The sequence below is a fragment of the Phasianus colchicus genome, chromosome 7 (assembly GCF_987193195.1).
Source record: "Phasianus colchicus chromosome 7, bPhaCol1.hap1.1, whole genome shotgun sequence".
NCBI lineage: Eukaryota > Metazoa > Chordata > Aves > Galliformes > Phasianidae > Phasianus > Phasianus colchicus.
Genome location: NC_143442.1, coordinates 4284633 through 4300397, shown reverse-complemented (window position 1 = coordinate 4300397; position 15765 = coordinate 4284633). Strand labels below are relative to the sequence as shown.

General features: G+C 41.2%; 1 protein-coding gene across 3 annotated transcripts in view; it reads left to right on the top strand.

Moving 5' to 3' along the window:
- The first annotated feature begins 6765 nt into the window (after positions 1-6765).
- KYNU (kynureninase) overlaps positions 6766-15765 on the top strand; it is a 55156-nt gene continuing 46156 nt past the window's right edge. Inside the window, exons 1-2 of one of the 3 annotated variants that reach the window (XM_090143527.1) lie at positions 6766-6806; positions 11373-11562. In XM_090143527.1, coding sequence (XP_089999653.1) covers positions 11394-11562 — 169 coding nt within the window. In that variant the 5' untranslated portion in view covers positions 6766-6806; positions 11373-11393. Of the gene's footprint in view, positions 6807-7480; positions 7682-11372; positions 11563-15765 lie in introns of those variants that run through there. The other 2 variants (XM_090143528.1, XM_031590757.2) reach the window with 2 other exon arrangements.

The window sequence follows — 15765 nt, the reverse complement described above, 5'->3', positions numbered from 1 at the left end:
ATGTGACACTGAGGGACATGGTCAGTGAGAATGGTGGGGGAGAGCTAGGGTTGGACTTGAGGATCTTCGTGGTCTTTGCCCAAGTGTAATTACTCTATGTTTCTATTCTATGATTCTGGAAGCACATATCTTGGCTCTTTTCGCCTGAGTTTGGTTCTTACCTGTGATACCCACTGTACCTGCTGGGCTCGCTAATACATTTGATCAAAAGTTGAAGAAAGAGATTCTCGCTGAAGGATATGCAGGCATGCATCCCCTTCCCAAGCCACTACCTGCTGTTGTGGCGTCCCCAGGTGTAACACCTCACCTTGCTGCCTGCTACTACCCTTTACATACTACTGCTTTCCCTGCTGCTCTGAAGCCATTATGAAAAGCAGCCCGTTGATACAATCAGGCACAGCCAGCTTTGCAGCTCCAGCTGTTGAAATGCTCAGGTCTGCTGGGTGCTTCTGGTTCACCAGCACCACACCATGTGGCACTCTTTTTTTTTTTTTTTTTGCACATTTCAGCTTATTATTTTCTGACCTGTCTTCTCTTTCCCACCCCAAATCTTAATCCAGATGGTAACTGCTGCAAGAGCTTAAAAATAAAATCGAAAGTGTGAAGTACATTCACTTTTATGAAGCTGCAAACAGGGGGCAGAGGAGGACAGAACTGCAGCAGTGTCGTTTGTCTAGCTCAGTTAAATTAATGATGTCCTCAGTGATTAGTCAACCTGTAGTGATACATAGAGCATCATAAAGACATGGTACACAAACATTTAAAAAAAAAAATGAAAGCTCTGCTATTATGGAATGCCTCATGATCAAGTCTCATTGTTGTTATCCTGTTGTATCTGGCTGTAGCTGTAGCTGTTTCCTTCTCAGAAGCTCTTTGACCACAGGCAGGAAATGTGCTGTGAGTAGATGAAGAAGTTGGCAGTTGTCCTGTTGTGTCCAGACACACAGCTGGTCATTTGGTGGACAGGGAGCTGCAGATCTACCCATGCCTGGAGGCTCTGTCTGATACAGACACCTCTAGCCGCCTTGGAGAGGATCCCAGAGAAAGGGTGGCTGGGAACACTGTAAATTCCCCTCCCCAAAGCAGTGAAGTTTATTTTTGAGAGTGTTATGCGAAACATAACGAGCAGCTGCCATAAGAAAAATGGGTGCCAGGTTCCCTATTTTCCTTTCAGTCTCTCAAATGCCCCTTTTTGTCATAATGATGTCACAGAATCACAGAATTGCCAGGGTTGGAAGGGACCTCAAGGATCATGAATCTCCAACCCCCCTGCCACGTGCAGGGCCACCAACCATTCCACCTAATTCTAGACCAGACTGCCCATGGCCCCATCCAATCTGGCTTTGAACACCTCCAGGGACAGGGCATCCACAACCTCCCTGGGCAGCCTGTTCCAGTACCTCACCACTCTCTCCGTAAAGAATTTCCCCCTGACATCCAACCTGTATCTCCCTTCCCTCAGCTTAAAACCATTTCCCCTTGTCTTGCTGTCACTCACCCTTTCAAAGAGTTGATTCCCCTCCTCTTTGTAGGCTCCCTTTAGGTACTGAAAGGCTGCAATGAGGTCACCCCGCAGCCTTCTCTTCTCCAGGCTGAACAAGCCCAGCTCCCTCAGCCTGTCCTCATAGGGGAGGTGCTCCAGTCCCCTGATCATCTTCGTGGCCCTCCTCTGGACCCTCTCCAACAGCTCCCTGTCTTTCTTGTACTGGGGGCTCCAGACCTGGACGCAGTATTCCAGATGGGGCCTCACAAGAGCAGAGTAGAGGGGAACAATCTCCTCTCTGTCCCTGCTGGCCACCCCTCTTCTGATGGAGCCCAGGATCCCATTTGCCTTCCGAGCCGCAAGGGCACACTGCTGGCTCATGTTAAGTTTTTCATCTACCAAGACCCCCAAGTCCTTCTCCACAGGGCTTCTCTCAAGGACCTCTCCTTCCAGTCTGTAGGGATGCTTGGGATTCCTCCGGCCCAAGTGCAAAACTCTGCACTTTGCCGTGTTGAACCTCATCAGGTTCACCTGGGCCCACCTTTCTAGCCTCTCGAGGTCCCTCTGAATGGCATCCCGTCCTTCAACCGTGTCAACCACACCACTCAGCTTGGTGTCATCAGCAAATTTGCTGAGGGTGCACTCAATTCCGTCATCAATGTCATTGATAAAGATGTTAAAGAGCACCGGTCCCAAGACAGATCCCTGGGGGACGCCGCTCGTTACCAGCCTCCACCTGGACATGGAGCCATTGATGACCACCCTCTGTCTGCGGCCTTTCAACCAGTTTCTTATCCATCGAGTGGTCCACCCATCAAATCCACATCCCTCCAGTTTGGAGAGAAGGATGTGGTGGGGGACCATGTCAAAGGCCTTGCTCAAGTCCAGGTAAATGACATCGGTCGCCTTTCCCTTGTCCACCGATGCCGTCACTCCATCATAAAAGGCCACCAGATTGGTCAAGCATGACCTTCCTCTGGTGAAGCCGTGCTGGCTGTCACGGATCACACGCCCTTTCCTCATGTGATCAAGCATGTCATCCAGGATGATCTGTTCCATGATCTTCCCAGGCACAGAGGTGAGACTCACTGGCCTATAGTTCCCGGGGTCCTCCTTGCTCCCTGTCTTGTAAATGGGAGTGACGTGACCCTTCCTCCAGTCATCCGGGACCACACCAGACAGCCACGACTTCTCAAATATGATGGAGAGCGGCTCGGCAACCACCTCAGCCAGCTCCTTCAGAACCCTGGGATGCATGCCATCCGGCCCCATAGACTTGTACACATTCAGTCTCATGAGGCGGTCTCGGACCTGCTCTGTCCTCACAGCAGGGGGGGATTTACCACCCCAGTCCCCACCCAGAGGTGTAGGGATGCAGGGCTCAGGGATGGAAGGAGTACTGGAGTCCTGGCTGCCAGTGAAGACCGAGGCAAAGAACTCATTCAGTACCTCGGCCTTCTCTTCGTCCGTTGAAACCAGTTCTCCTTTTACGTTTACCAAAGGAGGTACACTCGCTATGGCCTGTCTCTTCTGGCTAATGTACCTATAGAAAGTCTTCCTGTTGTTTTTCACGTCCCTCGCCAAGTTCAGTTCTACCTGCGCCTTGGCTTCCTACCCCTGCCTTTGGTAGAAATTTTCAAATCTTTGCCTAAAGCAAACAATATCAACAAATATTTGACTGGGAGGGGAGCAAGGGGAAACAGAGTGCCTATCTCTTGCAAAACTTCTTTCAGATAGGCAGTGATAAACACTTCCTTATAGCAAAAGAGTTTTAAAACATCTGTGTATGTGCATTCTGCCTGGAAATTTGATGAAGGCATCAGCAGTACAGAAGTCTTTTATTAGCAGCAGCTGACTTGGAGAGATCCGTGGAAGATTCATCTATTCAAAATGTATTTTCTTGCTGTTGCAGCTACCATGGAATTATCTAAGCCAGGGGGGGAGTTACTGCTTTTGTTTTTCTTTGTGTGGAAATCTCTTGACCCCCATTCCCTTATTGTTGTCCTCTATTACCATTATTAGTGTAGTAGTGGTATATTGTTCTCTAAATGTTATTGCAGGAAAGTAAATAGTTTCTTGTTTAAATTCATCTATTTTTCACTGCGACTCCACTTTAAAAATAGATCTTAAAGGATAAATTCTTAGAAAGAATAAAGGCTCAGAAAGAAATGAAAATGATCATTGATATTCAGTGTGAAGGAAAACAATATTGGGAGCCAGTAAGGAAAAAATCTGTATATATTTTTGGAGATGTGCCTAACAGTCCAATTGAAAAGGAAAAAGGAAATATGTGAAATGAAGATTTCAGAAGCTTACTTTAGCTGCCCCAAATGCAGCCAATAATTAAGAATTTCATCACTAACTCTTCTGTGAGAAAAAAAGAAAAAAATCACAGTTTTAAGGTCAATTAATTCTCTGTAAGGCAAACTAACATAGGGAGAGCCCCACATCAATATCACTCAAGTAGGCCAGGTACATGTGCTTGCTTAAAGAAACAAAACATAGCTGTTATGGACTGGGAGGGACCACAAGGTGAGTGACAGCAGCTGTAAGATGTATTAATCAAGCAGGGCACAAATATGATCTCAGTTGCAGTAGGAGCTTTTTGGGCAGAGCAGGTGTGTAGGTGGAGAGATAGCAATAGGGATAATCAAGCTGGACAGACAGAAAACCAAAGGTGGTTTGTTTTTGTTTGTTTTTTGCTATTTGTGTAGTTGTTGCTGTTAGGTCTGAGGTGAATTGTGTCATGCAGTTATAAAGGTAAGATGGATACACGGTAGGCTTTTAAAAATAGCTGTAGGACTCATCTTATGCTGACAATCTTAGTTTTCCTCAATAACTGTGTGCTGAGCAATACAGCGTGGGCTGCTGTCCTTGCTTTACTGCTCCTTTTCTGACTGTAGAAACTGAGGTGTGTTTCTGCTCAAGGTGTGTTTCTTCCAGGTTGTCTTATCCTGGGTAAGACAAGAGTTTTCCTGTTAAAGAGATCCCTTTTCTAGTTTATTTTATCCTATTGATAGCAATAGTGCTGTGGGCTTGCTGACCTGATGTGGCAGGTCTCCTAGCAGGCCATCCATCACAAGGTGGGTGAGCTTCAGAACACCTTCACTAATTTGCTGCTGCATCCCTTAAGAATAACACTTACAATTCATTTGTTACTGTGAGGAATCTTATGTAAGTGTTTATGTGGAAACACAAAACAAAAAAGACTGTTTCTTCAATCCAGGACCAAGGCTCCCGTTGTAAGACCTGGAGTGTATTCCAGTGATGGTGTGGATGAATAACAGGTGGATGCAGCAAAAGAGTAGTGTGAAAGATGAGATGAAGCAGTATCAGCATGCTCGTGGACTTGTCTGGCATTGAGCATCTTAGTGCAGTTGAGCACATCAGAATGAGCCTTCTTGTTGATCCCCTAACAGTTCACAGTGGTTTCATCTCTTGTCCACTGGCTACTTAACAATATCATGGGGGGGAGGAGGGGAGAAGACAGGTCATTGGGTTAGTTCTCAATTTTTTTTTTTATAGTCAACAGTTTCGCTGATTACTTTAGCCTTGAATTTTAGGGCAAAGGTTTTTGTCATTGTTTTTCTTTCATCTCATCTAAAGATGAGAGAAGAATAGCCAGAAAAAGGGGAGGATCACTATTCCTACTATCATGAAAATCTACAAAAACATAGTAGGTCTCTGCCAGCATAGCTGTTTTTGTGCTGTCACTGACAATCAAGGATAAAACTCAAAATACCATTTTCAAAGGAAAATGCACTAAGAAAGCTTGCAGTCTGTTGTTCTTCTCACTTTATTTCCAAGGACATGCTAAAAAACCGCATTGTATTTTAGCTTGTTGTTATTTAAATGGCCAACCAAATGAAACAAATACTACACTGGGCTGAATGACGTTTATTCTATTACTTCAGCAGCTGGAGTGTCCCTCCATCCTGCTTTTTTTTTTTTGGCCCAAATTCCTGGTGGTACAAGTTGTCTTGCTTAGTCCCTTATCAAGACCCTTGGACTGTTGCTCAAGTAGTGGTGTCCAAAAATTCACTTAACAGTATAAAGCAAGTACAAGAACTGATGGCTTGAAGTTAACTTCATTTTGGGTCTATACTGAGTGCCTCAATTTTTTTTTCCCCTGAGATGAAGTGTTTTGGTTCAGCAGTGTCAAAAACAGTGATGTTAACTGAAATGGAAAACCAGATAATAAACCAGCATTAGCACAGGCTTATGTGCATGCAAGTCCATGCTGGAGTTGCAGACTAAGTGTAAATTTGAGATAAAACTCTCTTATCTCTCCTCAATATTGATTTAAGAAAAAAAAAACTGTTTGGTGCTGAATGAGACAAAAGTAAAAATTCTTGGTTGTTTTGAGGTAACTATGCTCTAGCTGCATGTAGGGATGAATGTAGCTCTAGTGCAGGCAGTGGGGAGTGTGCTAAAATAGGAATACATAGGTAGCTTGAGGTGACTTTTACAGGACAGCAAATAGGGGTATGTATAATCAATGAAGATTATATAAAGGAATATTATATAATCAAATAATATCAAGATGCTATAACAATGAAATAAGCAAGAGAGTTAGGCACAGCAAGACAAAGAGAATAAATAGGATACTTACCTGTGTCATGGGCTTGCTCAGGAATCTCCAGTGGAGTGGATCTTCCAAAGAGAGAAAGAGAGATCCTTCCCCACTGGTAGTCAGCTCTTAAATGGGTCTAGGAGAGGTGGAGCCAGGCTCCACCCCTTCCTGCAGCACAGGTGAATTGCCTTCACCTGTGCTCCCAGGGCTGACTCATTGCTCGCCTCAGGTGATCAATCAGAGGTTCAGGCCGTGACTCAGCAGTTCCCATACAGGGGTATAAACTCTATTTGTCTCTAATTTCACCTCTGATTCTTCTGTTTCTCACGTTGCCAAATCCATTCTCCATGTAAATTCCCCTTGCTTGCCCTGCCATGTTCTTGTACACTTTACTGACTCCTGGCTGTTACATATCGATCTGCTCCTTCCCTAAAGTGAAACAGCTTAGTTTAAAACCACTTTCACTATGGTTGTTTGTGGCCTCGTTCTTGCACATCTGTGGGAGAAAGATCTTAATCAGAGGTTTTAATTTTGCAATGGTGATAAAGAAGAGCAATATATAAACTTATATATGCATGTGTACATACAAGTCCTTGGTTTCGGTTAACTCTGGGGGGGTCACGTGCTCAGCTTCTGCTCAGGTCAGAGTCTGACAGAGCAGACACATGACTACGGCTGTTTCCTAATGCGACTCATGCATTTGCACAAGGGTTTCCTCATCCTCTCCCAGGAACGACTGCCAATCTCAGGGTAATGTCACTTCTCTGTGGAGGGGGAAAGATGAGCTTTACATGTGAAATTACTTGTAACACTGAGTCACTGCTCGACGTTAAGGTCAATGTATGTCTAAATTGCTCTAAGTAACTGAGTTTATTCTAATCCCTTTGTCACATTCCCTTGTTGCAGCTGTGACACTCTGTTCTGTAACTTATTTAATTACACGTTGTGTTTGCTGCTGACTGTTGCTGGGTATGCTGCGAACATTTAATTTCTTTTCCCCCTCTGCGTTCCTGTAATGTAAACAGATTCATTGAAGTGTATTTAACCTGAAATAATCTAGAATGCTTTGCTTTGGGCTGTGTATTTTAGGAGTTGCCTTCTGCGTTTCTGTATTCACTAAAGCAGTTTTCTTTGCATAAAGATGGGAGGGAGGATCGTCCCTTATGCACTGCACGTAGCTGTAGGTTTTCTTTGTTTCAGACTGCAATCCACGATGCCATTGGTGCTCTCACTGGGTGTGTTTTGAAAGCACAGATCAGTTTTGTTAACTTGCATGCTTACGTCGGTGCACAATCCCAATACTCAGAGTTCACTCGCAGGGTCACCTGAAGAACTCAAAGTTCTGTGGGCTGAGCCGTGTTTAGCAACCTGTTGGACAGCCATTGGAGGGCAGAAAGTGCAGGACCTGCTATTTTTTCTTGATAAACTCTCCCCTGAGGCTACTGACACAGCTTTTAAGTAGGGATTCGTTGTATGCCTGTGTCAGCACTGTCTTGGGTAGGAAGACTGTGAGTAAAAACTTGGAATGCTTGAAGAGAACGTTTAAAGGGGCTGAGGGACTGTACAGTTCTTTTATTGAAGGCATCAAAATACAAACATAGGCGGAGTAGAACTATAAAAATACAGTAAGTGCATCTAAAAATAGGAGAGATTGTTCTTATAATTAAGCCTAATGGACCTTTGTGTGTGAGTTTGATAGGATAGCTTGTTAATATTCATACTTATTTCTGTTTAGTCAGTAAATTATGCATAAAGGACTAAAGAGAAATAATCACGTCCATGTCATTTGCCTGACTTCCTCATCCATTGCCTTTTATGGTCTTTCCACTGTTTTCTATGGGTTAAAAATTGCAGATAAAATGAGTTGGTACTTGTGCTGATCAAACACGTAATGACTTTTCTTAATTTTGATTGCATGTGCTCTTTTTGAAAGCTAAACATTGCCAGGACTCACTGGTGAGTTCTTTACTGTGAATTCCTGCATATACCAAAAGAGTGGGAGAAGTAAGGGCTGAAGCAAAGAGTACCTTGGGGGGAGAAAAGCTAGTGAACATCAGGAGGAGTTGGGGAACAGAAAGAAAAACTGCAGAAGAATTAAATCTTATGGTAGGGGAGGTAGGGAAGACGTCAAAAAAAAAAAAAAAAAAAAAAAAAGCTGACTTCATGTCCTCTTTCTGTTAAACCTACAGTGCCAGGAAATTTCAAGGAAATGAGGAAAATACTTCATGTTTTTATTATACTTCACAGGAGGTGGTAGAGGTTTTTTCTTAGTATTGTTTGTTTATACTTCAAGTCATATAAAAAAAAATATACTGATAAGGAGATGTGGGGAAGTGGGAAGAATATTTTGCATTGATTTTGATTTGAAGAGGATGCAGAATATAGTTCTCAGTTAAGTGAAGATGACTGGGTGGAATAAAGCTGTACTGTTTTTGATTAAAAAAAAAATCTGCATGTAGAAAATAATTCATAAATTACTGTGAAATGGTACTCTGTTCTACAGCAATTAGGAAATGCTATAAAGTATATTTTTTTTAAAAAAGGACTTTTCTCCGAAGCCTAATTCTCAACTGAAGAACAAAAGTGCTTTTTTATTCTGGTCTCAGAGTTCGATTCTGGGATTTCATTCCTCAGTAGGATTTTGATTGATTGATTTTTATTTTAGTAGTTTTGTCTTATTTCATAATGCTTGTATTAAATCAGATACCTCAGAGCACTTAATCATTTTTGGCTTCTACATCTTTGCATTGGATATTATATTTGCTGTCAAAATTTAATATAAGAATTATAATAAACAAAACTCATTGATCAGATGCAGCAAACTACAGCAATGACAGGGAACTAGAAGCCTCATCCAGAAATTTGTCTCTAATAAAGAGACACCTACTGACTTCATTGGGTTTTGGGTCAGGCCTCAATTGGATACAAAACCCATTTAGGCTTTCCACACAGGTCAGTGGATGACCTGGATTATGATAGCTATTAATCTACTGTAATAACTCTGTGTTCTTACAATGAAATGGGAAAGAGAGACAGATGGAAGGATGCTGTCATGTCTTTATGTGTTGGGAAAACAAAGAATCTGGAGCCCAGATAAGAGGGATCTGGTATGTAAAACAAACAAACAAAAACAAACAACAAAGCCCCCACCAAAGTGTCCTTCAAACACCCTTATACATCTGCTGGTTATAAATTGCAATGGAATTAGCTGGCATTACCTGTATTAGCTAAGTAATGGAAGCTACATTTATTGTAGTCTCTTACCCAGGAGAGAAGGTGGGGATGGCAATACTAATGCTCTGCATTACCCCTCTTGTGGGCCTGTTCTGTGACACTCAACTTCCTATCAAGTACACCTGCTCTGCTAGGTAAAGAGCCTCAGCTGGATCATACATTAAGGTCTTAATTCAGAACTATGTTCATGAGCAGCAAACAAATCTAGGCATTAATGAGAGGGAAGGGAAGCCTGGATGTAGGAAAGGCTGCCAGGTGGCTCTTTTATCTGGAATGAGGCAGCAGCGAAGGAGGTATTTCCATCTTCAAGGATTTTGCTTCCTTAGTGTGCACTAAATCTCTATTAAAAAAAAAAGAATACAATTATATCTTGCTTTCATGTTTACTGGACATTCTTTCCATGATAGCGTTGCAAATAAAAGAAATAAGTCTTTGGAACTTTCCAAGTGCTGACTCCTGTATTGCTTAAAAATAGTGCTGGTTAAGCCCACGCCTTCTTAAAATTTGTAAGTGGGAGAAGAGTAAACTTTTCCTCAGTATCTTTACACAATAACAAGGTGCAGGTACAGGTGGTGTCCGTACCATGCCTGTGATCCTGGCTTGCTTTTCTAGCTATTTTGCATCTATTGGAGGAAATAAAGATCTCTGAGCAGTTCTGATGAATGCCAAGAGGGTCCAGAGTACACTTCTGACCTATAGAAGACTCCAGATGTTACCAATACTGCAGCAGAGGAAGTGGGAAATGCAAGGTCTGGGAACTGCTGCACAGCTGTGCAGGGGCTGGAAAGCAGTTCCCACTGTGTCTTTTGGAGGTGATCAGTTGGTGTGTACTGTTTTCATCCATGTCAGCTGCTCCTTTAGCACTGCACCCAGGACCTCGTCACATGGTAGCCATTCACCTCCTAGAAGCTGTAGAAACCACTGACAGAAAGGATGCTTGAATACCTTTCTAGCACTTTTCCAGTATTTCTTTCCTTTTTAGTAGCTAAGAAGTGATTAGGATGACTGGATAAGGGTGATAAATTTGGTGATGATGAGGAAGTGTGAACAACCCATGTTCAACAATTGGTTATCTCGAAAGGCCCCTAAGAGAAAGTGAATATTAGCAGTTAAATTACAGCTTTTTTTTCCCCCTCTGTGTTGCTGAGATGGGGGAAAAAAATAATACTGTGTAATGTATCTACTCTGGAGAGGAACATTCTGATCATAAATCAAATGATTAAACCAGATAACTGGCATCATGCTGGCCGTTTACCTAGGGTATAAAGAGGTTTGAATTAATTGGCACTAATGGAGTTGCTCTGTTCAGAGGGTTATATTGAGATGCCCACAATTGTCTTTCCTGTATGTGGTGATGAAACTCTTTAGGATGATGTTCAGGGGCTGGCATTAAAACTTGATTTAAAGAAAAAAAGCAACAACAGAAACTCACTAATTTACACTCTGTGCTTACTGCTTGATTTGGGCTTTGTCCCTTTTTTGGAACAAGGGAGATAAGACCATAGGATTTCTGATGTAGCTAGACTAAAACTATTTTAAGGTCTTATTTTTGAAAGCATCTTATGATGTCTTTTTCATCTGTATACTTCCTGTCCACCCCTGTAGATTAGCACAAAGGGCCCCTCCCATTTGGCAAGGAAAAAAAGCTGAGAGAGTCTGAGCATTGTAGCCTGGAAACAACTTTCAGTGTAGCTATGCACCTGCTATCTTTAGGAGCACAGACTGTAAAAACAACAATGCTGCCTCTGGTTTTCAGATCCGGCAACTGTGAATGATGCTTCGGTGTTTGTAACTGCTGTTGGTCTGGTGGGAGAACTGGGAGGCTGCTGATATAGCTTAAAAAGGGAACAGCAGTGTATCTATGGAGCTGGGGGAAGAAAAAAAGCCTTAAAAACAGAAATACGCTGCTATGTATTTACTTGAATTGATCAATTTTGCCATTATTCATTCACATTTCACTACTTAAAAGCTTTAAATCAAGAAAATGCGGGGCCTTGAATGCTGTGGCTTTGGTGGCTGCTAATCAACCACTCGTGAATATACATGCTGTAGAAGTTAAACTGTGGCACTTCTCATTTTAAGGTGAAATTGAATGATCTGAAAATGGATCCATCTTCTACTGCACTACCAGCAACCATTATAGAGCAAGCTGCCTCGCGGCTAGGATGCAGCCCAGCAGACAAGAAACTTGCTTTTTGCCTAGATGAAGAAGATGAGTTAAAGCATCTTCGTGAATGTTTCTATATCCCGAAAGTCAAGGATCTGCCTCCAAGTGAGAATTATAATTACAGTGGAAGTGTGGGGGGAGGGTGGGGGGATTCTTATCTTCTGCATATGTTTATCACAAATCACTGGAAATCATTGTCACTTATGAGATAATTGAGCAATTGCAGTTATATCTGAGCACAGTGTGTCCCTGGTGTTGCTAAATCAATCCATCAACTTATTCTAGCACCAAAAGCTTTATGCTCTCATTCCCTTCCTGAATAAAATGCGAGGATACAGTGCTTGCATGGTGCTTATGCTGTCAGTCAGCTGCTTTGAACAATATAGTGACTGATTGAAAATTATAGGCAGAAGCCTTTCTAGCTAATGGTTTGAAACAGCAATGTCGCTTATAACTTGTAGTTCAGCACAGTTACTTCCTCAGTATAATACAGCTTGGTGTTATCTGTCTAGTTACAATTATTTTAGTTAATGAATGGGACGGTATGTATATTATATTCACATTTCTCCCTTATTGCTAGTAGTGGAGATGATTTTCTTCCTGAGGCTAGATGAAGACTGTGCCTTAAAGCAAATAATTGATCTCAGCAAATAATTCATAACGAAGCCTTTATTTGAGGATTGCTTTCCTCATGAATTGCCTACAAACAGATCACTGCATGTTTCAGTGTAGCCACGCAAAAGAGTCTCTACCTTTTCCTGACTTGCTCCTGATGTGCAGGTTGTTCTGAGGAGACTGGATGTGGGCAAAGAGGGAATTCTGGTCAGGTTGTTAAGAGAGGACCTGGCGTGCAAGCAGCCAGCCAAGAGGGGTAAGCCAGGAGGGATGCTTTTGCTCCTTTTCTTATCAGCACTCCTGACAGAAAGTGCAAAGCATTTCCATGTTTGGATACTCTGGTGCTGTGCTTGGCACTGCTGCCAGTGGGTTTTGTAGCTGCTACTGCTGTTGTGCATGGCCACAAGTGAGCAGGGAAGCCTGGTGTGAGCATCTACCTTCAAAGGCAATGTGCTCTTGGGGTCTACTCTGTTTCCATGTCCCATCTGGGTTTATTTTCATCTGACGTGTCAAATGCATGGGGAACAAAACTTGAAGTCTTTTCAACTGGTATTACCTTGGATGGTGAGAATGGCTATGACTATGCATAGTCCTCTTCTCCAACATGCTCCTCCTTGGCAGAAAGCTTTTATTACAAATTAAAGAAAAAAAGAACAACAACACAGGTTTCTTGCAAAATATTTTTGCTAATAAAAGCAGGTACAATTTCTGCAGATTGTTCTGAAGAGGATAGTACTGGTAGAATCTGAGAAATTATAGTTCTACTCATGAGATTACTCTTGGACAAGGTCCATAATGAAAAACTGTCAATTTCTTGAATTTCTGAACAATTTTTGAATGTGTTTTCCTTCGATATCTCCTTACCTAGCAATCCGGAATGCTGGGAATGCAGTGTGGTGGTTTCACTCTCAGGGGCAGTTGAACTCCACTGCAATGCCTTGGCAGCTTCAAATTAACAGAAGTATAAAAATCTACATACAATTCACGAGATACTTCTGTGTCAGTATTTGTTGAGTCCTTTCTAACATCCTCTTTAATATGTTTGTCAATTAGCATAATATTTGGACCAAATTTGAATTTTTTTACCCAAGTTACTATAATTCATGTACCTGAGATTGTGAATGTGTTTTTGTGAAGCTAAGCAGCCTATTGATAGTATCAGTTGAACAGCCTAGAGAACCCATCATTTTTGTATTTGCAAATTGAAGGTTCCCCCTCCCCCCTTTTTCCCTGTCTCTGTTAGAAGCAGCTTCCCTGCTGAAAAGCAGTAGGGATGTGGGGAAAAATATATATATTTACACTGCCAGCATAGAGATCTCTCATGACATTTATCTTGGCACAGGAGCAGATCCTAGATAGCATGCTTAAGATAAATGTCATTACAGGGATTAGCCATCAAATACCTTTTTATATATTTACATAAAGTGTAACGATGAGGTTTTAAAATGAAGCCTTAGAAGAAGCAGATGAGAACATCTGTAAGTGACAACTGTAAGGTTACATACGTGAAAATATTTAGAAAGTCAGTATAGTAGCTTAATTTTGTTTTCAGCTTACAAACTGTCTCAGCTGTCTATAATGTTTATTTGTTATATCGATCAGGTAGAAACAACTAGCAGTCTAACTCCCTGGCAAATCTGAGGTTTTATGGGCAAGCCTGAGGGACAAGGCACAGGTGAACAAATAAGAAGAGATGATAGGAGAAGATTTAGGGAAAAATTCACATATCGTACCTCTCTGAGATGACAGCATAGACTCTTTAATGTTTTTTCTTGCATGTTGAGAGAGGTAGGAATGACTGGATTGTGTTTAGGTACCAAATCGTCAGTCTGATTAAGGCTGTGGCATGTGTTTTGTCATCTCATAAAGGAATTGAGCATAATTTGCTTTTCTTGAGAATAAAAAGTTGTCCTGCAGTGAAAGTGGTAAGCTGTATTTCCCTGAAGAGATGGTTAAAGGTACTGTTAGTCTTATAAATGTGGCTCTTTGTTTGGAGGGCTTGTTGGGGATGTGTGCGTGGGGAAATAGAAAGATATGGAAGGGGTGATCTTTCATCCTTCAACAAAGGGTAGGATTCAAGTAATTTGTAAGCAGATTTAATCCATCATTTCTGGCTCATGAAAATATTACTTCTGTTTGTTTGGGTTGAATATTTCTGAAAACATACTTGCTTTTGAAGTTTGAAAGGTATAGGAATACACCTCTAATGCAGAAAAATGATGTAGGTCTGACCAATCCACATGAATTCAAATAGATGTAAGAATCATTGATAATATATCCAATAAATCTTTAGGTGAATCATTGTGCATGTACCTTCTGCTGTTCTAAGGACACATTTCTGTAATTATTTATCTTTTTGCATCATTCTTTATCTCATCAATAGATCTTGCTTCTTATTTGAATATTTCATAGATCTATTTATGTCAACCACAGCTCCACTAGGAATAAAATGGGCTAGTACTGTAAGAAATAAGGGTAATTTGGCGAAAGATAACTTGTCTTAAACTTGATTGTAAATGATATCACAATGACAGGGGAAATTTTGGAATATAGCGATATGCTGATAAAAACCAGACAAACTAAACAACGAAGCAAACAAAACCCTAGAGTAGTTTGAGAAGCAGCAGTGGTCCAAAATGAGTATTTTAATGATGCCAGGGAGGAGGAAATAAACAGCCTTTTGTGAAAAGGAAGAGTATAGCCTCATATAAAGGCGATAGCATGCCAGAAAATAAGTATCAAAAGTGACAGATGTAAAAGTAGAAAGATATATTTTCTCAAAGAAGTAATGCTGCTGCTTTTCAACAGCAACCCAAGAGGTGTTTTATCTAGAGAGGACTGTGGTGCAAGAAAAGCTGCCTTGTTTATAATTCCTTACCTGTTTTAATGCTTGATTGAAATATAAAAAGTAACAGTGAGATTTAGAGCTTGAATTCTTGAGCAAAGACCCTTCTTGCTGTTCCCAATGAGACCATATTGTTGTGCTTCTTGATAGGAAGAGAACTGTTAATAGAACCAATTTAGGACCATGGATAATATTTATACCTCTCTGCTTTCATTCCTATTAAAATATGGATGAAAAACAGACGTAGTATCTGTAAAACAGATTAGGCTAAAATTGCTCTCTGACTTATGCTTTTTAAAAGCTTCTAAAGCTTTAAGGAATAAATTACCACAGTTGCCTATACTTCTGAAATATGTGTTTCTGGTGAAGTTCAATGAAGTTGGTAATTGTTAGTGTGAAAGGTAGTAAGAGACCTCTTCCAGACATCTAATCTATTTTTTCTACAGCTTTAAAATAATATTTTCAGACTGAAATGCAGACTTATTTAATTCTAGCATGCATCTTAACATACTCCCTCATTTACTAAAAATACAGGTAATGTTAACTCAGGGTTTTGTAAGTACCTGTATAGATGCATGCAGATTGCTTACAAGAAGATCATCTCTCCCTCCAAGGATGTCTAGTGTGAGAAATAATAGAAAAAGACAATGTTTGGATTGATGGATTATGACATGGGGTAATTAGATTGTTCAGAACATCACTAGAGCTATTATTTATAAATTTCCAGGCCTTGCTTTTCTCCTAATCATTGAAAGAATTTGTCAGCATATATTTCCTCTTCCTCACTGGAAGATGACATGAAGTGCAGCCCACAATATATGCTGACAAGACAAGAACTTTTGTGACTG